Source organism: Labrus bergylta, chromosome 12 (assembly GCF_963930695.1).
Source record: "Labrus bergylta chromosome 12, fLabBer1.1, whole genome shotgun sequence".
Classification (NCBI taxonomy): domain Eukaryota; kingdom Metazoa; phylum Chordata; class Actinopteri; order Labriformes; family Labridae; genus Labrus; species Labrus bergylta.
Genome location: NC_089206.1, coordinates 22,805,250 through 22,831,871, shown reverse-complemented (window position 1 = coordinate 22,831,871; position 26,622 = coordinate 22,805,250). Strand labels below are relative to the sequence as shown.

Sequence of the window (26,622 nt, the reverse complement as noted above, 5' to 3'; positions counted from 1 at the left end):
TTCACTGCTCTCTCAGGATGGTAGCCCTGCTGAAAAAAAAAGTGCCTGATTGTCTGGCTCTGAAGACGTAAACTAATCAGGAAGGGAAGAGAAAAAGCAGTCTCTTTTTAATGACTCATAAGCTGTCAGTAACATCAAAGCGGAAACTTTTATGGGTTTTTCAGGTCTAATAATCATCCTGGGAGCAGTTATAAAAGCACATTTAATAAGCGCCTTTTTAAAACAGGTACACGCTGCTTTTGTAGAGTCGAGTCTCTTTCATCTTATAGACCCGGGCGCTCTGCTAATAAGTTCCACAAAGTGAGAAACTGGACAAATGGAAACATAAAAAGGACCCAGATACCCCCTTGTGTCGCCCTCCTTTTTTTTTTTACTTTTATGGCTTTGGATTTACAGAGCAAAGACGACGCACAGAGAGACGAGGGGGGGATTTATGAATCTGCTTCCTACAGGTATTCCAGCGAGCTAAACATATGACATATACGTTTAACTCTTGTAATAAAATGCATTTGCATTGGTCTGTTTTAGTATAGCATAATTCATGGTATTTAACCAATGTCCTTTAAAGCCCATTCTCACTCCTAAATTGTCAAATTGGGCCGGGTCAGTGGCCCTATGCTTTTAAATATAACACTACCCCTCTAGCATCATTGCTGCATGGACGCTGTTCTCCAGCTGGTTGTTTGATTTGGAGTTGAACTTGGGTGATGTAGTATATAAAGCAGTAATGTCTACTTGGGTACATTGTGTGGCGATGCATGAGTCAAACAAAAAGCAGACTTTAATACAGGAACTGCATTACAAGAATATATGAACAAGAATATATGATCAATAGTCCTGACTTGAACAAAAAAAAAGAAAAACTGTAAATGTTTTTACATAATTAGACGAGACATTTGTTGCTGTATAAACACAACAATACTGTGACTGTCTCCTAACATGAATCTGTTTTTAATTGTTGCAAATCTAAAAGTCATGAAATGGGAAGTCCTTGGTGGAAAACTTTATTTACAAAAAGGTTGCCAGATGTTGCACGGTTATTGTAATCACCAACTACCCCTCTAGCATCATTGCTGGACGTTGTTCTCCAGCTGGTTGATTTAGAGTTGATCTTGAGTGATGTAGTTTTTAAAGCAGGTATTTACACTATGGATGCAATAATACAGACATCCCACATTTCAATACCTACTTCGTTTTTTTTGGTAACGATTTTTTAGTTCGGTTCTGATGTTGCATGGTTATTATTAGAGTTTGGAAAAAGTCAGCAAACACATGCTGATCACTTATTCAGGTGCTGAGTGGTAAAAAAAAAACAAACACTGGGTATGATGCACAAAGACTCACAACACTATGGCTCTCAAAGTTATACTTATTCTCTTGCAATATGTATAAAAAGCGCTCAAAATGTTGTGTTCGTTTTTGCATATAGCAAATAAATAAGTATATACTTTGTAGCTATAGTGTTGTGAGTCTTCATTCATGCTTGGCCCACAGAGTGCTGAACAAACCATACTGAGGCTGGAGATCTACAATAGATTATCATAGTTTGTATTCTATGTCTGCGGAGCGATTTGTCGTTTTTATGGAGTTGGAAGTGAGACGTGTTTGCTCTTCATTTAGCGTGTTTGCTCTGTTCCGCTGGAGTCAAAGTCAAAGACATGAAAAAGCAGTTTAACGGAGGGTTAATCAAAGTTTGTCCTCCTTAAGTGCCGCAACTTCCTCAGCGAGGAAGTCTGTTTGGATACTCTTAACTCGGAGAGTGCAGAGGTCGCAGAAGGAGAGCAGAGACCCGCGGGCGAGTAGACTAGATGAGAATCGACAGTCACCTGCTCCGGTCTGTGGTCCCCTCTGTGCCGGCTGACCTGAATCCCACTCCAACTGCCCTCTGCCCCGAGCTGTAGGGCACAACACGCTCCTCGCTCTTATTCCCCCTCCTTACTCTCTGCTAAAGTCCTTTACTTATCACAAGTGATACAGAGGCCCAGGGCATGTAGTAGTTTTAAATTGGCCATATAAAGTGTTTTTTTCTTCCTTTTAGAGTACGTGTGTGTGTGTGTTTAAGTGTATGTGTGAGTCTGAGCTGGCCTGTACCGCTGTTGACAGAGGGAGCGAAATCATTAGAGCCAGAAAAACAAGGGGACGAAAGGTCACACTTACATCGATAAAAAGTTTTATGCTGTGTTTGTGTGGGAGCAACAAAAAGGTTCTGCTAAAACAAATGACCTCTGGTCAGCAAGAGCTGGGATGCATCCCCTAAACACACACACAGAAACACACACTTTTTAAAGTCTGGAAGCTGTTTTCGACCTGAGCAGAGATGTCTAGATGCTGTAAACTCCACCAACCAAAGGAACGTAGTATTAACCTTGTTTATATTGTCTTTCTGCCCCCATATTTAACATTTGGTGTAAAATCCTGGTTTTATCCACATAAATGTCCCTTTGAGTAACTCCTCAAAGCTTATTTGGAGGAACACTTGACTTGTAACCAAAGCAGCTTCTTCCTCTTGAAGAAAAGCACTCTGCAGTCTGTTAATGAACGCTTTGATGAAGGAAACTCTGGCAGTGATTTGGCAGATGATAACCACAGACTACAGCCACTGAGGCAGAAGACACAGAGTTGACAGAGATAGTCGAGGCGACAGAAAAAAAAGAAAAAAAAACGTTTTAGCAGCCTAAAACAAACACAACATTTTGAGCAGCACAAGGAGGCCTGGAAATTACCAAGAGAAGGATCTTGACAAAAAAGAAGTAGAGAGGGAAGGAGAAGATTAACTGGCTGGCCTCAGTTCTCATCAAGAAGTGCGTAGGCTTTGGCTTTACTCTACTCGCACTAGCTAGTTAGCCCGTCTCTGTACTGTTTGATACAAGGGCTGAGGCTAAGTGATGGAGGAAGACAGTTATGGTTGAGCAAAAAAAGAGAAGATAAGAGAGTGACCAAAAAAGAGAAGAGTGTACATCCCTGCAGATATTATTCAGAACAGATTGTGACATAACGTTTGGCTGTATCGTTATCGTGTTGTCTCATGTTTAGCAGAAAGTCATCCAACCCAAGTTATGTTTCAGGTTTTCATGCGTATTTCCATCTTACAACAAAAGTTGTCTCTACAACAGCTTGTAGACACTAGCAGAGTCATATTTGCACAAATATTGGTGAGGTTATGTAAGGCTTTTAATGTTGTACTTGTACATGAGAGAGCACAGTTCACCAAATTTAAATTCCTTGTGTGTGTAAGCATACCTGGCCATTAAAGCTGATATTACTGTCCCTTGTACAAGCGGGGGAAAAATCGTTTTATCAAAAAATCGAGATTCTTATTTTCTGAGATTTTAAATAGATTCATAATTTACCAATTAGCTCGGTTATTTATTTTTTTTTTTTTGGGGGGGGGGGGGGGGGGGCTAATCAGTCCCTCCGTGCTAAGTGCTAAGGCTAGCTCTTTAGCTCAGCAGAATGCCAGCAGCAAGAAATTCAGTCAGTCTCACAGATGACTGGAGTAGATCCTGAAGTATTTACTTATTCAAATATAGACTTTGAATCATGAATCCAGAATCATTTTAAATCGAAAATAGATTCTCAGTCGAATCGTGACCCCAAGAATCCAAATCGAATCGAATTGTGAGACCCCCAAAGATTCTCAGCCCTAGTCCCTTGTCTGTCTGTCTTTGGATTCAACACCACCAGTCTGCCTGTCAACAAATGCATGTTGTCTATGATGGGGAGCCATGGCGGCAATTTTTGTTTTTACAACAGTGCAGTTTCACTCAGAGACTTTCAGAGGGCACTGAAGTGCACCAGACCAAAATTCCTACATAATGCTGCTTCAAGACCTCGTGTACTGTTCTTATCTCATTCTTTCTTCATTTATTCATGACAAACAGTTGCACAGTGTCATTGGAGACAAAACCCCCAAAAGTTGATAATATGTTGATTATTTTCTCTTCTTGTCGAGTTGCTATGACACATGAGATGATTACTAACCGAGCTCTTTCTTCTTCTTCTCTTTCCTGTTCCAGATCCTGGTGAACTCTGTCATCCAGCCCGCCCTGCTGTACGAGAACGTGGTGGTGAGCGACGGGAGTCCCATCCTCAGAGATATGCTCTTCAGCCCCGACCATCAGTACCTCTACGCTCTCACAGATAAACAGGTAAAGACACTCACTGATGATCCACAGTCGGGCTAGCTGTGCGGCGGCTCATAGTGCAGCTGACAGATGTTGTTGATGACCCTGAGAAATGATGGAGAAAAGTCAATAGTCATTTATCCGTCTGGTGATTTTAGAGACAACCCTGTGATACATTGCAGCCTACGGCATATTTAATATGCATGCAAACTTTCCCTGTTGTAATTGTAAGTTTTCAACTGTTTCAACACTCGGATGCCTTCACAGTCTGTCACTCCCAATTTCATATCGCGTGCTGAGTATTCACAAAAACATACGTCATACTGACAAGAGACAGAGTTTTAGAAATCAGAGGGTAAAAAAAAGAAAACGGTGAAGTAACACTGAGAGAAAAGACTCAGGCTATTAAAAAAAAAACATGCTCTGCAGGAGCGAGCAATCAAGATAATTACATACATACATTACCACATACAGTGTGTGATCACATTTGCAATTCAAGCAGTAACACACAAGCGTGCCACACATACACGTAAGTGCTAATTAATGTCATTACTATTTAAAACATGTCATATATAAAGCCTCCAGACCTCATACAGTCGTGAAACGTGATACATGCAACCTTTGCATATTAATTGCTATGATGAAGATTTATTTTTAGCACCAATTATAGGAGATGTTTGAAACTTTATAAAACTTTTATTCAACATGATTTTTGGGAACAGCTGTTTTCGCTGAGAATAACATAATAACATTTGGCATGACACAACTTGAATGTTGTTAACAATAAACATTGCTGCCTTTTGAGGAACGTGAAGCCAGAGAGTCCAAATTGGCCTTAGCTAGCTTGTCACATTTAGCTGTGCTGCTTTACCTCGGGTATGACCGACCTTCTCTCTTACATATATATCTTCCCCTGTCGAAAACTTTCAAACATGACTCATGTTCCACCTATAGCGTTTTTTCCGGGCAGAAAAGCGATGCATGAAGTGTTTGCATGAAGCATTTGTTTGCTTAGAAGAAAAGCGTTGCACATCCGTCCTGTCTCTATGACAACGGTTTGTTGACAACGGCCGCTGTATGACCGACAGTACTCCGTTACTTTTTACTGCACGTTTTAAATTTGAGATTGTTTTTTACCCGATCAGACACGGAGCAAAGAGGATGTGAGTACAAGATCCGATCCGTAGGAGACTAAATTACAGATAATATCAAACATTTTGTAAAGAGCGCCCATGACATCAACATCGCCTTTCTGAAAAGTTGAAAGATTTTCAACTTGAGCGCTCGGAGCGGCAGCACAGAAATGACAGAGTGCGCTGCGCTTTTCATCCAGGCGGCTGCTTTCTGCTGCGACCGCTCTCTACTCATAACAACTGAAATAAGAGGCTGCCGCTAAAAAGAAAACGCCAGGTGGACACGGTGCCTTATGAAACGTTACATATTTTATATATGACACATGATACATTACTTATAGTTTTACACAAACATAATTAAGTGAGTTTGACTCTTTGACTTCTCATTTTCCATTAACCTCCTCTTGCAGAGCGATGAGTCATTCAGTCCCGGCGTGCAGCTGTTGTTATCTTGACTTTATTTATGTGGGTTTAATTCTCGACTCTGCAGAGTTCAGTCACATCCTCTCGTCCTTCACTTACCTGCACGGCTCTCTTATCTCATAACACTTAATGACTGCTGCGTGATAACCTTCAACGAGACTTTCCCCGGCATGTACACATTAGCTGCCATGTGAGCGCTGTGTAATTTACCAGCAATTACACTTAATTGACTTCCACGTGTCTGAATGAGCGCAGAGAGGAAGTGAAGTGTAATTGATAGCAATGGACAGCGTTGATGCGACGGAGGGAAACAATAACTGTCCATCATGGAAAGTGGTCCAGGATGCTTTAATGTACCATACAGCGAGTTGTTTTAAAAACATTAATATTAAAAAGTTATACAATGATGCATTCATGTTCACCTTTTTGGAAACACAGGAAGTGAAACAAAAATTTGTATTTGCATGCAAACAGACAAAACATCAATTAAGATTGGGATTTGATTCCAGTTATCAAATGTATTCAAATGCAACACACAATTAGTCATTTAAGTTCCTATGTTCACAAAGCCACAGACTTTGCAACCCCAACATTATGGACAACATGGACTATATCTGAAGGTCTACAAACACAAAAGGGAGAGAGTCTCAGGCAAAGCGCCAAAAAGTCTTTGTGCATAAGGGAAACCTTGAAGAACTGTGAGCGACTAACAGGAACCGAAAGTCTTTTTCAACAGTGAAAACTGGCATGCCAATACTTAGTATATACAGTATATTAAACCATCAACGCACAGCATCCTCTGAGAACAATAAAGAATACTGAACCTCAATGCTGAGTGTTTGCAGATTTGAACTCCTGTCATCTAAATTAAAGATGACTGCTTTTGCCACCAGGATGTCTTTTTAATAATTAAAGCCAGTGTTTTATTTTTGATGAGCTCTGACATGTCCACTGCATGTATTTGCATGTTCGGGCAGCGGCCATACGTGGGTAGAAATGGTCCTTGCCGAGGCCGCTGTGCTTTGTCTGTAAAATGAGTCAGGATGATGCATTTAGAGTTTTCATATTTAGAAAGTACTGATCTTATTGTTCACATACACCTCTCCTGAGGCAAAACATGATGTAAAAACAACGACTTGGGAAGTGGCAGACAGAGCAGCTGAGTGACGCTATAATGTGAACATTTGCCTTTATATCAATGCTAGTTCAACAGAATCACTATCTGATCTAAAGAGCGGACAAACTGGAGAACAGAAAACATGATGAAGCAGTTTAATGACGTGCACCTAGATCGTACCGGGCGGGTGCATTCAGTCTATGGTCGTGCAACTATCGCAGGGGAATGGGGTAGATTCTCCGGATTGTATCCTGCTGCGTTTTCACATCAGCTTTTTCAGGAGTTTTGTGCAAGTGTGAAAGCACTATTATTACTATTATGATAGTTATTGTCCTCTAAAACCTGGAGAGGCTTGTCAATTTTTTTAAAATCTTGCTCGCACTGGTTTAAGATTTTGCCAAATTACAATAGATTTTGCAGAGCGAGTTAACACAAGCAAACCAGACAACAATCACATCCTCTTTTCATGCTGCAGCATCGCTCAGAGTTTACCTCAGTGTCTCTAAGCTTCCTACCGTTAACGGTAAATGTCCTCATAAAGCCGTACAGTTCATGTCAACGTTCACCTTTTCACACACATTGAAACCCTGATGTCAGAGACTGTTTTACAGAGTGTCAGGCTGCCCATCAGGAACTACTCTAACACACCTCCTGTGCATATTAGGTCCAGTCTTGCCCAAGGACATTTTGACATGAAGACTGCAGCAGCTGAGGATCAAACCACCAATCTACCAATAAGCTCAGCTATGAAGGGTTCTTTCCACCTAGCTGATTCCAGGCTAAATGCTAATAAGCTAAGCTAGTGCTTGTTCCTCTTGCTGGAAAATATCAGAGTGGTCTGCTCATAAAGCTTAGAAAGTAGAAGAACAAGCACATATTGTAAAAAAAGTTCTATTAATTTAGAATGTATTATTCTTTGAAGTATGAATTTAATCCTTTTAAAAATGTGAATCACTCGGGGTAAATGAAAGGGAATGACCATCTCTCTGTGCAGCCGTAATGGACTTTCACTCTCCAAGCTTCAGCGGCGGATACATTCACAGTCCAGTCAGAGAGTGAAACTGAAAAGTAGAGAAGGAGAGAGGTGGTGAGAGCTGAAGAGGTGGGAAAATATAATTGGTTTGCAGGATATGGTCCGTGCCTCTCTCTGACTCTTCCTACCTCATCTTTTTTCCTTTTTTTTTTTAACATTCTCTGGGCTCCCCTCTCTCCACGTCGTCTCTCTCAGATGGAGTGGGTTTGTGGAGTAACTGTTCTCCCAGTAGCAGCTTCAGACAGCATAGAATAGAGAAAGGAGTCTTCCTCTGCCTCCGAACGTGAACTTGTGCTCCAGACACCCGGCCTGCTGATGAGGAGCGTCTTCCTAGCCTGAGGCTGTCTGGACTTGAGATAATGCGTTGTGGTTTTAAGGTTGCTGGCCGAGTCGAAGGGTGTATAAATGTGAGCTCGTTTCAGGCCAAAAAAACAAGTATCTCAAATAAAAAAAAACATGTTGCTTCTTGTTGATTGGTATCCACAGATTCACTCTAATAAGGACTAAAAGGCAATGCTCAGAAAAGGAACATCTGACCAGTTCACTGGAAATGATTTTCTGCTTTCAAACTGACTGCAAGACAGGAAGTAAGAGATCCATTAAACTCACTTTCACCTTTAATGATGTCAGTCTGGGACATCTGTTGAGGTGTGTTGGGAGATCTGTAGCTCAAAAAAACTCGTTTTTTATTTGATAAGGCGTCAGTACACTCCCTCATTCCAACATCTGCCTGAAACAGTTAATTTCAGATACTGTCTCTTTAAGGCCCGCCCTCACATGTCCACGTTCTTTACTCTGATACGTCCGGTAGAACCTGACATCTGGTTCAAGAATCGTTAAGGTCTCGAAACGTCTCGTTCAGAGCAGGGAACCACGACCAGGGATTACGCCAACAACTGTGCGTTTTGTGGTAACAAAAAGGACACTTCACACGTGTTCAACAGCTGCTGTAACTACAACATCTGGACACATTCGGCGGTGAACAAGGTCACTCCATGAACCGATGCACTGTAATGTTTGTGCACTAAGGAAATTGTAAATGAAGCGGATGATCATCATCATCAACCTTTATTTAAGTTCTCGGAGAGATCATTGAGGGCGACCCCCATTTACAATGATGCCGAGAAAACACACATAAATGACAAACGAGTTAAACAAAATGAGATAAAGCTACCACAGAAAATATAATCAAGGAAATAGCAATAAGAACAATAAAATATATACACTAAAATAATTTAAAAGCTTGAAATTACTACAGTGATAAGTCAGAAATTAAAATCAAATAGAACAGTTACAGTCAGGTATTATAATTTCTAAAGTGTCCAAAAGGGATAAAAAGATGACTCTACTAACGGTGTGTTCTCTTCACCCGTCATCAGTCACCTGATCTCTTAGTATTCATTATAAATGTTAATTATGTCAATTCTGATAAACATAAAAGTCGCCTACTGGACTGTCACCATGTTTACACTTTGCGTTCCACACATCAGGTAGATGTATACAGCCTGAGCTCTCTGCAGTGCCCTCTTGAGGAGTCTTCCAGTACCACACATATTTAGTACTACGCTCATGACACAGCTGGTTTGCTCAGACGGATGCAAGGTTAAACAACTAGTATATCTATGGCCTGAGAAGTTGGTAAAGTATGCAGATACCTGCCTACTACAGCAGAGCAACATTAGCATTCACCTGGTCAGAATCAGAATCATATTTATTGGCCAGGTCTGCTTACACACACACACACACACACAAGAAATTAAACTTTGGTGAACTGTGCTCTCTTATGTACAGGTACAACATTAAATATCAACAATAAACATAAAGAAAAGACTGATATGTACAAGACTAAATAAGAAACCGTGCAATGGTGAGTAGTGGCAAATATGCTGAAGTAACATGATGATAAAAAATGCAGTTATTTGACAGATGGGTTAATTTACATGAGGTCGAGTTTTACAGTATTTACATTACAATTATGGTGTAGTTGCCTTCACTCTGTTTTTCCCATAATCCTCTGAGGGTAGAAATCTGCCTATTTAGTTGCAAAATCCACAATGTTAAACCATTTCTACTCTCAGGCTGATGTTAAGTTCTGGGTTGGGTACGCAACAACACAGCGAGTCTGTCCCGGCTTGATCGTTTAATTCTACTTGACAAAATCGAGTTTTTAAGGACATGAAACCATAAACAGCGTCTGCAGGAGGACGCGCCGCACTTCACTCCTGGTTAACCTCGAGTCCTCAGCGAGGTCTGCAGTAAAGGTGTCTCTTCAACATGTTACTTGAAAGCCTGTTCTGTACATACTTACTTTGATGACTACTCTTACAAGTCAGGTACACCTTCACCCTGTTCGTCCTCCTCCTCCTCCTCCTCCTCTTCATCCCTCCATCCCTCGCTCTCCTTGTTGAATAATAGAAATGCCAAGTGATGAGAGCTCAGACATCAGAAAGCCCATTTCCCAGCTTGACAGAGCAATTTACCTTTCCCCATATTCACTCACACACATAATTAAAAGTGCTGGATTGGACCGCAGCGTATAGACTGCGTCCTATCTGTATAAGTGACTCACATACACGCAGGCACCCACAGTGCGAAAACATAAAACTGTCCGATTCAGAGCGAAGGGAGAGTTTTTCGATTAGCGAGGGACGGATTTACACTTGGCTGTCTTTGTGTCTCTGCTCCACAGACACACACACACACCCTCTTGCACTCAAACAGCCAATCTCTATGTTCTTATATTCCACTGTTTCTTTACCTTTCTTTAGCTTTTGCTCTGTTTTTTTTTTTTTTCTCATCCCTTTTTTGTGCGCATAAAAAAAGAGAACGGCACTAAATCAGTTTGATCACTGCTGTTGTTTCCTCGTTATGTGGTTAAATCGTCCTGCTCCTATAAAAACATCAGACTAAGAGGGATTTGTCATCCTGTCATCGTCCTCTGCTGCCGACGTCACAGACACTACACTTCTCCTCCTCTGTGTCACTATATGGATGACATCATCTAATTGCTTTAAAGTAATTGACTGAGTGTATTAGAGATCATAATCTATTGATTCCTGCTATACCTTTTGATCTCCTTTTATCATGTAATTACCTATACTGCTCACAGCTTTAAGGTGAAGCTTTTCATTCGCCGATTCCTCAACATAATGAGTTATTCTTGTGTCACAGCGCAGCCTAATAGAGGCCTTTAGGACCTGTATTTCATGTGTTTTGCATTTGCACTCTACATATTGATGTACGTATTTTACAGTCACACCCCTGTGAGGCCAGGACCCAGCCTCTGATCTTCTCTCACAGCGTTGCGTCACCTCCACATTTCCACTTCTGAGCTCGCTGGGGGGGGGGGAGGTCAATCCTCTGCGCTTGTAAAACAGCTTCGTAAGGCGACCCCGTTGGCAGGAACGTCTTTGCCTCTGCCTTGCAAAAGGGGGCCCCTCAGACGGTCTGGCATAATGGTCTGATGATGTACCTCGGCGTATCGATTCAGCCACAGTACAAAAATGTACTTAGCCGTTACTGTACTGCACAGTGGAGAAACCCTACCCCTGGCCGCACATCAGAGAAGGGTTCATATTCAATTCACTCAGCATTAACTGCAACTTGGAGGTCAAGGGAGAAAAGACTGCTGCACGCTTCTTTTTTTAAAGCAGTTTTCTTTGGTGTTTGTCCAACTTTGAAGTTGCTAAAAATTGTTGGTGTAGACAGAGAGCGAGGGAGCATAATGAGGAGAGGATACTGAGATCTACTGGAAGTGCCCTTGGCCCTGTCGGCTAATTGGTAAGTGGAGTTTTGGAACAGCGTGTCTTTGCAGTTGTTTGCGTGGGCAAATTGAAATTAAAGCCGGGGTTGGTTAACACCACTGCTTCAAAACACCGTCATTTCCAGCAGGAGGACGACTGTGAATATCATCTCTGAAGAAGTGCAGTGGGGAAAAAAAATCCTTCAGGGGCAGCGGCTGTTTTAAAGTTCAAGTTTTTATACTTGACTTTTACTGACCGCCGAGCCTCTTGTGGGTTTGACCAGCGGCTTTCATAAACAATTTATCTTTTAAGCTTTATTTTTCTTCTCTTTTTGAATCAAAAAAAAAAAGAGTGGTGGCTGCGTGGAGAGGAGCTTCTTTTTTTGGGTTTTAATGCAGCGGAGGGAGGTCCGGCTAGAAGTGTGAATAACAACTGCTGCTGTGCTTATCAACACTTTCTACTTAATTTAGCTTTTCCTAGAAACACACAATTATCCGTGGAAACTTTGACTGCATGTGACTGCACATTGCAAGGTTTACATTCTGATTTCACACGGGTTTCATACCTTTTCTTTTTCCTTTTTTTTTTTAAAGGCAATTCATGCCTTTATTTTAGAAACAGGATAGATTCAGAAACCTTGAGAGATGGGAGTGACATGCAGGAAAAAGGAGCCACAGGTGGAATTCAAACCTGGGCCCGCCTGCCTAGAGGACTACAGCCTCCGTACATGGGGCTCTAACCACTAGGCTACTGGCGCCACTTTACCTGACTGACACACACACACTCATACACACAAACACACACTGGGCTATCAGCAGTCTTGTCAGGGCGGAGAGATGAGTGATCGGCTGATCAGAATGTGATTTGTGAGACGGTCAAAGAGACAGACTGCGACAGAGCAGATGTCTTCATGGGGCTGAGAGGAACAGCGTGACTCGTGTTTAAAAGAGGAAATGGACTAAAGTTGATTTGTGAGAGGCGTCATGTGACTCTGATTGTGAGCACGTGTGTGTGAGCCTGTGGTATTCAGCCTTTAAACTTTCAGGTATGTAGCTATGTGAGTTTGAACGCACAGATTTCAGGAGCCAAGTTACTTGACTCTCCTGAAGTTAAGATGATGATATTGTTCATGTCTTACTTGGCATAGTTTGATATTTTGCAAACAGAGAAACAAGGCCATCATTTTGAATATAACGTTTGACCCCGTCTCCTGCCATGCTTTGTGTATTAAACATAGTTATAACCTAGTGTTTGTGTGTTTTTTTTAAAGTTTATTTTTATTTATAGTTATTATTATTATTAGGTAGTTAGCTCCTGTTTACCTGTCTTTAGTCTTTATGCTAAGCTAACTTTAGCCCATGCTGCTGAAGCTTCATGTGAATAAAAGCATTTCAATCAGGAGCAACTTTTTTAAGAATGAAAAATTATTTATTTAACAGTTTAGGAAATAAATGTGAAAAGTCTTTGGGGATCAGACTCCATCATGAAGACTTCATGTACTCAGAGGGGCCAGCAGCAGGATAGGATACCCCTCTGATGGAGTCTAGACCCTGGTGGTGGTGGTGATACCCCTCTGATGGAGTCTAGACCCTGGTGGTGGTGGTGATAGAAGAAGTCAGTATGTGATGAGGAGTGGATTTTCTGAGGCTGGATCTGAACTCTGCTGAGCTGGACTGGAGGTGACCGGGGTGGAGGAGGAGGGTCGCAGCGATCGCACTGAACAGACAAACTGACTGTGGAGGAAAGAAAACAGGTTTTAAAATGTGACAGCAGCAGGATGATTGGTTGAGGCAGAGTTGGTTTGGAGTATTACTTAAAGAGTAAAAGTCCCAAATCAGCTGATCACCAGAGCAGGGAGACGGAGGAATTAGTAGAGAGGGAGGGGCTAAATTGAATGAATGTGTGAGAGAATAAAACCAGCTTTCCTGCTTGAACTTAGGCTGAGCTCCATGAAAAGCAAACTTAACACATTTCCCAAAACTAGCTTCAGGTGAGCAGAGAATAAATGATAGCCAACATGAAACTTTTTTGTAGTGGTGGAGATAAAGGCTGCATGTTTACATGAAGTCATGCTGTCATGCATGGGGGTTTAGATTGTATGTTTTCAGCTGTAATCATAGCCTGATCCAGATAACACAGAGAGTCATGAGATACGCAGCAATTCACCTCCCCTCTTATTATCTTCTTTGTGCAGCAGTGACACGAAATGGAAAGATGTCAAAAGAGAAACATGTTCAGGAGGATGTCTGTAGAGGTTTCTCTGATCATGAACGCTGTCAAAGGCGTGTCGGGTTTCCACACAGCCTCTGGATATGAAACCGCCAAGGTTCCCCTTTGTTCAGGTAGAATGTGTGTGGCTAGTTCCTGCTGTGGATTACAAAGTTTATATGAGCAATTGTTGATTTACTTTTTTTAAAATGTGATGACGGGTCGTTTTGTTTTCCCTCGTCTAATTCCTCCAAGGTCGCGTCTGCTGGTGTCGACTTTTGATTTATGAAGAAGAAGGTTTGCCCGCACGCTGGCTCAAATGCCACAAAAAAGTTTTTAGAGGTCTTCTTCAGGTGAAAAAATGATCACCTGAAGAAGACCTCGGGCCCAAACTTTGTGGTTGAATAAAAACTTTTGTCATTTGAGCGAGTGTGCGAGCGTATCTTCTTCTTCAGTCTGCTGTTTCTGCGCTGCGCTGCTCCTACGTGATGTGCGTACAACGAGCCCTGTTTCTGACTTTTGATTTATGGCCTTATTTTCTGTTGTTGTTTTTTTTTCTTTTTTTGGGGGGAGGCGGGGGTGGATGTCCAGCCAAATTCAATGACAGATGAAAGCACAACTTAAAGACACGAATGCGGAGAGCAGGGAAAAAGAAGAGGGAAATGGACGGACAAAAGAAAATGTAAAGAATGAATAGAAATAATCTGTGTGTATTTCAGATCCTGCTGTTATTTATTACACTGCTGTTTTTATTTTATGTTCTCCCAGCACATCAAATACAGCAGCCTGGTCAGTGTTCCTCACCTTAGGGACCCCTTCATCATCAGATTTGAACATGCAGGGCTGTAGAGAAGGCCATAAGTAAACCTCATTTTTAAAGGTTTAATTATGACTGTATGTCTTTGAAATCTGAAGCGACCAGGCAGCCATATTTGATGAGTTTTCTACTGATATATTGGTTGCACGTAGCAAACTTTCTAGATAATAAAAATGGTGTTAAAAGTGCATCTTATCTTACACACCAAAGTTATTTAACATCCAGATGTTGAAGTTCATTTAGTCGTCTGACAGGCTTTATGTAAAGACTGCATATCACATTGTGTTACTGCTACATGCGTGTACGTCTGGTAGGCCTTAATATCCGGCCGGCTTGCAGAACTAAGCCATCCATCAGCTTATTGTGTCGTGATAGCACCTTATATTCTCCCCCGTATTATACAGATGGGACAATTACAGCCGGGGCCTATAGCTGCGGCTAGCTGGGACAGTGGGGGGCCCCATATGTGGAATGACACATCAGCGGCAATTACATTTGTGTGTCTTTCTCATCCATCCTTTCCCTGCATCCCTCATCTACTCGCCCCCCCACCACCCTCCTCCTCTCATCCGCCACGAGGCAAATTAAGAGCCTCTCTATCATGACCCAAATGCGAGAAGCTCATTTGCTCTGTTATTTATTTGCAATTTGTAATAAGGAAAAAAAAAACGTCCAAATCCCACTGGAAGGTTGTTTTTTTTCCTCTCTACAAACACTCTCCATTATCAGTTCGAGGACTGAAATTAATGCTTCAAATGGACATTTTCACACTGGGTGCTTCGTTTTTTTCTATCTTCCTCTACCTCGGCATCCTAATTCTCCTGTCCTTTCCTCCCCTCCGCCTCCCTCCAATGTCCACAGATGAATGTGTTTTCCCTCTGCAGCGGCAAATGGGCCAAGATGAAAATGCCATATTTAATATAAATAGGTGGTTCTCACTTACTTATTGTCACAGACACAGACACACACTCTCGCTCCCCAGCCACCTCAGTAAGACAAAGAGTCTTTGGCCGAGCATCTCCCGTTTCCCATCCCATTATCTGTTTTCTAAAACTCAATAATTGAACTGTTCCATAGGAATACATCATCCTCCCCACTACCACAAAGCCACATTGAATAAACTTCTCTCCCTGGCTGTTATGCTTTAGTGTGACATGTTTTTTTCCCTCCTCCTCTTCCTCCTCCTCCTCCCTATACCAGACGGCCTGTATTACTAGCACTAGCATTTGTCCAAGCGCAAGTAATGACTGCAATTTGCCGCTGCTATTCGGTGTCCTGTGAGAGGCCTGTGCCTGGTAATGGTAGCATTACAATAGTTATCAGACACAGGTTGCTATTATCATGCTATGAATCTGCCATAAGCTATTGTGCCCGACTGTACATCAGAGTGACACAGGAGGAGGGAGATTACTGGTATCTGGTGATGAGAGATGTGCTGTGAAAGCTGTCCAGGGATGTGACTTTATAAATATCATCACGTTAGGAGCTTGTGTCCTCCACACAAACGTCAAAGAAGAAAATGGATTTTTCCGACGACTCAAAAGAAAGCCTTTTTTTTTTTTTTATCTGCGCGGCAGAAGCTCAGTGAGTGGGGACTTGGGTTGGGAACGGAAGGGTCGTCTGTTCAAATCCCAGTGCGTACTTAAAGTATGGAAGTCAGTCTGGTGGCTGGAGAGGTGCAAGGGCACAAAGCAAGACAAAAACCTTTGGTGATGCTGCTTTCAGCTGGTACGCTCCGAGACTGTGGAACAACCTTCCTGAGGGTCTGAGAGGAGCTGAGAATATTGAGATTATCGAACGCAGTCTTAAAACTAATTTATTCAGTCTGGCTTTTATATAGTGCTTTATATAAATTCAAATCTTAACATTACAGTATTATCTTTTTTATCCTACTACAATTTTAAATATTCTTCTCCTGTGTATTAATTTTAATATCTTATTGCTTTTATGTGTCGTATTTTATTTTTTCATTTTTAAACATATTTTTTTTCATTCTTATTGGCATTAGTCTCTCAGTGATTTTATCAATGATTTTATAAACTACTTTTTCGTCAATAACTTTTCTGCACTCTTGTAAAGCACTTTGAACTGCAATTTAATTTGTCTGAAAGGTGCTATATAAATAAAGGTTGATTGATTGATTGATTCCCGAGTATAAGTAGCAGCCCCACTCTGCTATCTCTCCACTAATGCATGTCCACAGGTCGTGTTTGTGCATGTGTGTGATTTAGTCTACACTGTGTGAGAAGCATGTTTCTCAACAACAGAGTGTAAAACCAGAAGGAAGAGGATGATGAGCCTCAGGTGTGAGCAATTGCTATTAAAATCAAAAGTTGTGCGCTAATTGGATGAATAAGAAAACGTAGGATGAACAGAAGACGTATACATGTAAAAACCAACATGTGCTTCAGTGCCTGATGAATCATGCAGCATAAGACATGGAGAGAGTCTGATCTCCTGTTTGAAGAAGGCAGTTCAATAAAACGATGCATAAAGGGAAGAGTTTCCTCTTTGAAGGTGTGTTCAACTTTTAGAACTCACCCTCAGTCCAGCTCACCTAGAGTACCCCCCCCCCCCCCCCCCCCGTGCCCTTAGTGCTGTCATTGATGTGTTGTAGTTCACCCTGACCGAGACTTCTGGAGGTTTGTGTGTGAGTGCGGGGGAGGGACATGTCTCATGTGGTCAGTGATGTATTTAAGTATTTAACAACTGCCCCAGAAAACTTGCCTCCAACTCTATATGTGGTCCAGATATTTTAACTTTCTCACCAGTGTGTGTGTGTGTGTGTGCGTGTGTGCGTGCATGAGGCAGCTTCCTGTCTGTTAATCCGTCTGTCACGGACAAACTTCAACCAGCGAGATGATAACACACATGGAAGCTGGTTTATGGCGTATTAGACGTCAGTGTGAACAGGTTTGATTAAAGCTTTTTTTAAATGTCTTCTCAGAGGATAATTCTTTGACTTTAGAGAATCCTTAAGCTCAGGTAAAACTCAAGGTAACTTCCTGGTAGTCATGCGGACAGATGGCGGATGGTTAAAATGCAGACGGCAGCAGAAAAACATGTCTGTTTAATGAGAACTGCAAAGACAACTATCTGCAGAAACAGACTTCCTGAATGATAATTCCTCTCCTGTCTCACTCTCTCTCTCTCTCTCTCCTCCCTGATGTTCGCCCGTATTCTTCTTCAGTTGCAGTTTAACAGGCAGGTAGATGTGGACGGTATTGTTTGATGTCCTTGTTAATACTCAAGTTCTCCGATTTCCCCCCCAAAAGAGATCATTAAAGTTTCATCTTATCTTAGACATGCAGGCACGCAGATGGCAGCCTGAAGAGATTTAGTGGACAAAGGGAGTAATCCTTGATGTTTATCTCAATGGTGTTAAGTACAATCGCACATTCTTTGCAAGTAATTCACAGGCATTAAGGGAACTTGGTCTTCTTCTGTAATGATGAAGGCTCATGTAGAAATATGTTAGCCCTGTGTGAGGTTCATTAAGGAATATAAATGAATGATGGTTGAGTGCTGCAGCCCCAGAACATACATTATCTTTAGATTACTAATTAACTCTGAAGTGGTATCACAGGCATCACATGAATGAAAGCTTTTACATGGACTTGGGTTTTTTGAAGTATGTTGTTCTTGTGTTTGTGCAGGAACACATCATATCCCAAATCTAGAAACTGGGATAAGCCCTTATCCAAATTTGGAGAAAGCCAGAATTTGCAACCTGGAGAACTTAGAAGGAAAACTGGACACAGTGGCATGTAATCGCCTTACTTTGGTTTCTGGCAAATTACATTGCTTATTTTTAGAGCGTAAAACAGAAACTGAGTTTTGTCTTTCCCGTTGCTGGAAATGAGTTGGATACATCATATCTGTAACGCGATGCTGGCATTCAATAGCGCTAAGCCAATATGGCACAATGGTTGAATTTTTTCTCAGATTTCTAAATTGCCACAGATTGTGTTGCAAAAAACCACCAAGATCTCTAAAAAACAAAAGTGACAGCAGGACTTCCACAAGAGTCAAAAGAAGAATCAATCAATACAAATCTGAGTCTTCGAGTTGCAGAAACGAGCACTTTTATGTCTGTTTGACCTGAAAAATTACACTGCAGCATTTACTGCTCCTCTCAGGACTGCAGGCCGAAGCAATCCAACACTTCTCGTCCTCATTTTGTTTTATTTAGCCTTATAGAAATATTTTTGAAAAGTGTCCAGAATTCCCCTTTAAGCTTCTTCTTAATCTTTTTTTTTTTTTAAGGATTTCCTTTTTTCTTCATTTGATAAGACAGTGGATAGAGTAGGAAGTCGTGGAGAGAGTGGAGAATTACGTGCGTGAAAGTAGCTGCAGGTGGGATTCAAACCCGGGCAACCTGCTGTGGCGGACTATAGTTAATTTACATGAGGCACGGTCTAACCTTTAGGCCATCTGCGCCCCTGAAGTTTCCATCTACATTTCATGATGTTCAGCAGTGTTATTTACTTCTTCTAGTTTATGTTGATTCGCTCTTGAAGTAAACAGCTTCCTCCATGTTTCCTGAGGATCCCAAGTACAGTTTACATCATAAAGATGTTTGTCAGAGGGTGTACTCGTCACCTGTGGTTGTTTACATGTATTTAAACCTCCACGTCTCCTCCTATAGCCGGTCTCATATACAGCAGATTGGACTTTACAGGCAGCACCTCCCGAGCTGTTTATCTCTGATGTTCACAGAGCGCTGGTTCCTTTAATCTCATGTTCCTGGCTCAGTACAGCTCCGGACGATCTCGCATACATCAGGACTGAATGAGTTTTTTTTTTTTTTTTTTAAGGTGGGGTGCTCACAGGGTTTTATGTATTAACCAGGTGTGTGTCCCTGTGTGTGTGCTTTATTCACAGGTGACCCGTGTACCAGTGGAGAGCTGTGAGCAGTACATGTCCTGTGGAGCCTGCCTGGGCGCCGGTGACCCTCACTGTGGCTGGTGTGTGCTGCATAATGTGTAAGTGCAAATTACATACACACACACACACTACATAGTATGGATGCTGTCATCTTCAGCTCTTATGTTAAGTAGTTGCTCTGCAATTTATATTCTGCAAAAATATTTCATTTCGACATTGAATTCATCTTTGGCATTGCATTTATTTCGTTTTGACTTGCCAGATATCTCCAAAAACAAATTCCAAAAGAAAAGAAAACACATATTCATCAGTGCTCCTAACTTACATTGAAGTTTTGATTTTATTATTGAGTCCATACACATGGGCTAACATGACACCATGAAGTTGAACTATCCAAAATTTGAGTCCATAGTAGTTCTATTCATGGTCATTTTACAGAAGAAGAAAACTGAAACAACATAAACACTAATCAAACAGACTATGCTGTCTTCTTTTCCAGGCATTTGAGACAAAATGAGCACATCGAACTCCACTTTTTGCTCATCTAGCCATCCCCATATGCCAGCTTTTTGACGAGCTGGCCTATTTCATGAAACAATAACTCTCTTAGGTCACTATTTTTCAGACAGTGCAAAAGAAAATAGGAATCAGTTTCCGCTTCATCCAAATCACACAACTCACAAAGTCTGTTTTCTGCATAGACATCTATCAGACATCTGTCGGGTTGTCCGTTTTCAAGAAGGTGCTGGATGCAGCAGCTCTAATTCAGACCTCAGAAAGAAGAAGGGGCTTCAGATCGGCCAACCTTTATCTCCAGGTGTTGTCATCAGAGTTTAGCCTTAAAGACACTTTGTGTTCAGGGTTGGACTATTTGGTGAAGGGTATCAAAGAGAGGTTTCATCAGAATAATGCTGAGAAGTGTGAGGCTGTAAGGCCACCGTGAACACACCTTTGCTGATAGCTGAGCAGCTGATAAACGAGCCTCTGATGGTGAAGCATGAATGAGCAGCTGGTGCCAATTAGCTAATGCAAGAGTGACTTTAGTGCTCTGCCTGAACCGATGCTATGCCCCATTTGTTTTTTCACTCCGCTCTATGTTTTACTGGTGTGCTCTGCTATGTTTTATTAATCAATCATACTGTTACACAGTCAGACTTATTTAAAAGTACTTCTAACCCTCTGTGAACTCTTGATTGATCCGGATGAATGCAGTCTCTTGTTGCACGCTATAGAAGTACTCGGTGTCAGAAAAACTAAATCCACAATCCCTTAAACCGGACTACAGCTCTTCCCCCTACCTTTCGATTTGATAAAACTGTATTTCCCTTTTTTTAGATGTTCGAGGAAAGACCACTGTGAACGAGCAGAGGAGCCCCAGAGATTCACCACCCGAGTGGAGCAGTGCGTCCGGCTGTCCGTCCAACCCACCACCGTCTCTGTCACCATGTCAGAAGTGCAGGTAAAATGTCTTATAGAGTATCGGTGTGTGTGTGTGTTTAGAGATGTCGGTGTGTATTGTTTGTGTGTGTGTATTTGTGTGACAGGGAGAGGAGAGAGATGGAGGTGAAATGGGATATAATGGAGCTTGTTCCCATCTGATCTCGTAGCCTCCTGTCCGTCATTTTGAGTCGGAGCTGAGTAGCGACTTTTCAGTCCCAATGTTTGAGCACAGTTTGTGTTGCTGTGTGTCACTAGAAATATTGCTTTTTGCATCATTTATGAAGTATATTGATTTTAAATTTGTTTTTCTCGCTCCTCTTTCTGCTCTCAGTTGGTGCTTCAGACGCAGAATGTGCCCAGTCTGTCTGCGGGGGTGAACTGCTCCTTTGAGGACTACGTGGAGACGGAGGGACGGATCTACGGTGGGCGGATCTTCTGCCTGTCTCCATCTACAAAGGATGTCGCTCCAATAACAAAGGACCAGGGTAAGAAGACACACATGTTTCAGTAATACAAAAAAAAAACAGGGTTTCCCAAATGTTGGGAATTGTAAAATTCTGCAAAGATTTACCTCTCTTATTTTTTGGACTACCTTAGGACTGGAATAAAATAAAGTAATTTTGTGTTTGGCACGTGAGTTCATATCAAACAACTTTCTTCAGAATCATTATAGTGGTTTATAAACAGCAGATCCAAATTACTTTAGCGTTAATGATACTCCATCTAATGCTTCCTAGCTAGCTATCTTTGGGAGACCTTTTATACTTGGTAGTAGCGAGCATGTTATCTGTAAAAGCAGCAGCGTAACACATTTGTCCTAGACCCAATTTTTTTTAGCCCTCCCCCTTACCCCAAACAGATTCATGGACACACAAAAACTATTGCAGACAATTCAACAACAGGAGATTTATCTTAGTCACCAATGCAGAAAAACACCATGAAACTGTCCTCCAAACCAGCCTCTGATCAGCACCATGGACAGCAGCCTGATCTAACAACCTGCCTCCAACCACCTCAGCCTGGTTTCATTAAACTACCAAACATCCAACCCAACATATGGTGACAATAATATCACAATATATAATTTAAATTCCATCCTACTCAGTAACAACTCTGAGTTATCTGTTACTCAACAATTACAAGTTCATACTGCGGGGCCTTTCGCTCAGCAAAGTCGGTAACCTCAAGCACAAATAAAAATAACATAAATAAAGACTGAATTACAACCTTATTAGTTTAAATACCAATCACACACATCACATAACTTGCAGGTAATCTACCAGCATACATCACTTCTTTATTAATCTGGTCTGATAATCAGTATCAGACTCGATCAAGTGACTGGCTAATGTTGACGGTCCCATGATTAAAAACGAACTTTGGGAAAACAGCCTTCACCTCTTGTGCTGCACACACCTGGAACACAATGCAAAACACATTAAAACTCAGTACAATAGTTACCATGGGTCAATTTAAAAACCTGATCACAATTCACTGTACTCATGAGTGTAAATGTTATTAGCTGTAGTAGTCTGGTTTTATAATCTATGTATTTTGTCTTTGTTGTTTTTTGTCTTTTTTTGTCTCTTATTCATTTTAATTGTACTCTCGACGTCATTGTAAACGAGGGTTTGCCCTCAATGATTTCTCGAGAATAAATAAAGGTTAAATTCAATTAAATTAAAATAATACAGGCAGGAGCATGACATATTTCTGAACTATCTCCTCCTACTTTACAGAGCGCTGAGAGGCGCTCGCTAACTGTTTAGCTATGAGCCCTCCAAAGCGTTTGGCACCATCCGTAGTTACACCACTGGGTAAAAGAGTAAGAGGGGGAACACCACTGTCAATAATCAACTTTAATAAATGGAATTACAATATAATTGGTCCAACCTGGACATGTGTGGTTTGATCTGCGTGCTGTCTGGATGTCGCTCTCTCTGAGGGGATGAAAGTTTTCTGATATTCAGACTTTAAACAAACGTTTGTTTTGCAGAGAAGATCAGCGTTCTGTTCAGGCTTCCCGTTGAGCCGCCCACACATAAATCGCTTCCTTCATTCAGCCTTGAGAAACTCGACTCATTCTGCTCTTTAGAGTGCACCAATGGCTTTGCTATTATTGAAACGAGAAACTGCGGATTCACAAACTTCCTGCACCAAAGCCATTCATTGATCCGGACAGTTGGACTGTTGGGTTCCACTGAGTAACCTCCTCACCCGCTCTATTGATTCTGCTCCGGGCTCTGCTGACGCCAGCAGAAACTCTGAGGTTTCAAAATGTCAGATGTACAGAAATGGACTAGTAACGATATAAACGAAGCTGTTAACATTTCACAATGTAGCTTTTTTGGCCTGAGCATGATCCTGAGTTCATGAGAGATTTTCCCTACACTCACTGTTTACGATGAGATCAGTGGGTCATTTACAGAAATATAGGAAGTCTCTGTAATAAGACTGTTAACACGGTGTTCTGTGGCTTTTTATAGGGGACCAGCGTGTGATAAAGTTGTATCTGAAGTCAAAGGAGACGGGCAAGAAGTTTGCCAGCGTGGACTTGGTCTTCTACAACTGCAGCGTCCACCAATCGTAAGTGTTCCTTCAATTTTCAAGTTAAAAGTTTTCTTTTAAAAAGGGTTCTTTGCAAAGTTTTAATGGAGTGGATATGAAAATGGAAGAGGAAAAAAATCTCTGCATGTGTTGTTTTTACTAAGTTTTAAAAACGCCCCAATTCTAATTCCAATAATCAATATGATCCCAAAGCCAGCAGGGCGCAGACTTGTGGAGAGCAGCGATCATTAAAAAAGGTGACTCTGGCTCTTTGCATAAAGCAATACTACGGGGAAATATTGGCCTGAAAATAAATCCTTGAGTGGAGAATTGAGAAAACAGCATGCAGCCTCTGCTAATTCATTACTCGATGTATTCAAGCTTCTTTTTTTTTTTTTTTTTTACAAATCAATTAGTTAATTAAATCTCAAGCGATGAAGCGACTACTGGTGAGTGAAATAATAAATCGATTCCTAACCATGCAAGACCTGAAAGAGCGGCCAAGCTCCAGTGGCTAAAATACATCATTCATGTTCCTTGGAAAATGGAATTATCCCTCATTTAGGTGTAGGGATACTGATTGGCTATTCAGCACTGCATAAGGAGGGTTTTTAAGGGGGGGGGGGGGGCTTTTACACACTGAGGCTCGGTTTCAGGAAAGAGGGAGACGCACACAGGAGGAATCTTCTACATACCAGTTTTAGAAAAGCTGTGTGAAGTATTTTGTGTCATCCATAATGTCAGTGAAGTCTATGAAATATGACTTTTGTTATCATTGTTGATGATGAGGTTGAAGCCTTTCTATTCACTCGACAACTTTTGATGAATATTAGTATTATATCTAAATATCTTGTATCTTGCATTCACACACTGATGGTAGAGGCTGCTGAGTAAAGTAGTTAATCCCATTCATACACATTCATACTCCACCAACAAAGCAGCAGGAGCAACTTGGTGTTAAGTGTCTTGCCAAAGGACACATCAGACATGTGGCTGAAGGAGCTGGGGATTGAACCCCTGACCTTCCAGTTGAGAGACGACCGACTCAACCAACTGAGCAACAGCCGCCCCTCTCAATGATATGTTAAGTCTAATGTTGTTTGCCACCACATTTGTTGATGCTAGAACATAAATGAGCTGTTGCTAATTATCTTTAATTAGTTGACATTGACGGGCTATAAAACTGAAACAATGTTTTCTGGTTGAGTGCCAGTTCACTATTATAACCCGGTCAAAACCAAAGAAAACTAAACATCATGTCGTGTTATTTTGATGTGTGAAAAGTTTTAAAAATGACCCCAGTGAAGACAGACATGTTGAAAGCAGAGATTGGTTGGCAGTTTGAGCGCTGCCTGGTTGCCAGACGTGGTCATCATCTTAAAGTGACTTTTTTACATCTTTGTTTCATCTTATGTTTGAAGAGACAAGATAACATATTTAAGTTAAACTCAAACCCATCTTGTTCCATTGTATCCAAACAACAAACACAGGCCTGGAGCTCGCATCACAACAGCTAAACAGATATAAATCATTAGCCGGGATGAAGTGTCGTGAGATGATTATTATTTGCTGCTGTCTTTTAATTCTCCGTAAAGATTTTCACTCGAACACAAAGGAGAGGTAGAGGTGAGAGATAAAAGCGCAGCAGCTTTGAGATCTAGCTGATAATGGATGAAGAATGTCCTCTTAATTGAGCTGCCTCGTTAAATAAAGGTTAAATGAAAACAAATAAAATGTCATTCCCCTAAATGACTCCTGGCTGCTCCTCTGAAGTCTGTGACTCTCTCTCTCTCTCTCTCTCGCTCTCTCTCATTGTAGTATCGTCCACCTGGCACAGATTCACATTTAGATATCTGCACTTTGTGTCAATACACCTGAAATGAAAATGCCTCTCCGGCTCACTCAAAAGTGGATTTCTCTTTTGCTTGCCAAGTGAAGATTGATGTCAGCAGAACTCTCTGCTCTAATGTTTACATCATTTAAAATATCCTCTTGTTCTATCCATTGTGGGCTTTTCTTTTTTGTTTGCTTTGAAGGAGATGACTATATCGTGTCAAAGAGAAGGAGAGTAAAAGGGAGATGAGAGTCAGCACCCTGAATCTGGTGCAGCTTTTGTGTATTAAAAACTCTTCAGAAACTCTTCCATTTAAAAAAGTTCCAGGGACAAACGCTTAAAAGAGCTAAAAACTCGAAATGCTTATTATGACTCTAACCTTTAATTCCTGAATCCCTGGCATTAACAGTAAACAGTAATAAGGAGTTTAAAAGTGCACTTGTTCTGCTTTTATTCTCTTTCATGTGACCATCCTTCCCTTCTGCCCTGTGGTACTCCTTCTCACCTTCCTTTAGTCTGCCTATTACTTTCTCTTCTTCTTCATCCCTCTCTCCCTCTCTCTCTCTCTCTCTCTCTCGTCTCGACCCCTCTTATCCCCCTTCCCCTCTACCTCCCTTCTCTTGTCCCTCTCTCGTTCATCAAGCCCATTTATTGCCCGCGCCCCGCTCTCGGCCCCGCATATATCTGCATAGTAATAGGCGCTTAATTAGCTCGAGCCGGGTGCCTGCGTGGAGATCGTCATAATGGAGTGGGCTTGGAGAGAGAGGCTCACCTGGGCCACTTCTCAGGGCCTCCAGGCCTGGTTCAATGGCTTTGAATCATTTTGAGAATGTGTGTGTGTTAGTGTGTGTGTGTGTGTGTGTGTGTGTGTGTGTGTGTGTGTGTGTGTGGAGTTTCCTATTTGGGAGTTAGAGAGTGAACAGTATGTGTCAAAGTGACTGCACTGTACTGTTTATTTATGCATGTTTGCGGGCATGCAGTAAGTTTTAATGGATTTGTGTGTAAGAGTTTGTGTGTGAGTGTGTGTGCCTCTTATTAACCCACCCCACACCCCCCCTTCCCCTAATGTTGCTGCATAAACAGGCATGCTGCTGTTTAAGCCTTTGATGTTGGCTCTCCCGGCCCCCCCTCAGGACTCTGCACGACTGTAAAACTACAGAGCAGATATTATCTCAGCAGCTGTAACATAAACCCACATATTATACACCACTCCGCCCCACCTCTGAGCATTTGACCCCCCTGCCGTGTGTTTGGAGGGGCTCGGGAGTCACTGGGCGTGGTGGGCGGCTGAAAAGTGAAAAAAGCAACACCAAAAC

At 41.6% G+C, this 26,622-nt stretch overlaps 1 protein-coding gene across 2 annotated transcripts in view; it reads left to right on the top strand.

The window, feature by feature from the left end:
• plxna1a (plexin A1a) overlaps nt 1-26,622 on the top strand; it is a 259,997-nt gene that overhangs the window by 124,220 nt on the left and 109,155 nt on the right. For both annotated transcript variants that reach the window (XM_065961309.1, XM_065961310.1), the window contains exons 4-8: nt 4,017-4,148; nt 19,483-19,583; nt 20,821-20,944; nt 21,257-21,410; nt 23,412-23,511. In XM_065961309.1, coding sequence (XP_065817381.1) covers nt 4,017-4,148; nt 19,483-19,583; nt 20,821-20,944; nt 21,257-21,410; nt 23,412-23,511 — 611 coding nt within the window. The remainder of the gene's footprint in view (nt 1-4,016; nt 4,149-19,482; nt 19,584-20,820; nt 20,945-21,256; nt 21,411-23,411; nt 23,512-26,622) is intronic.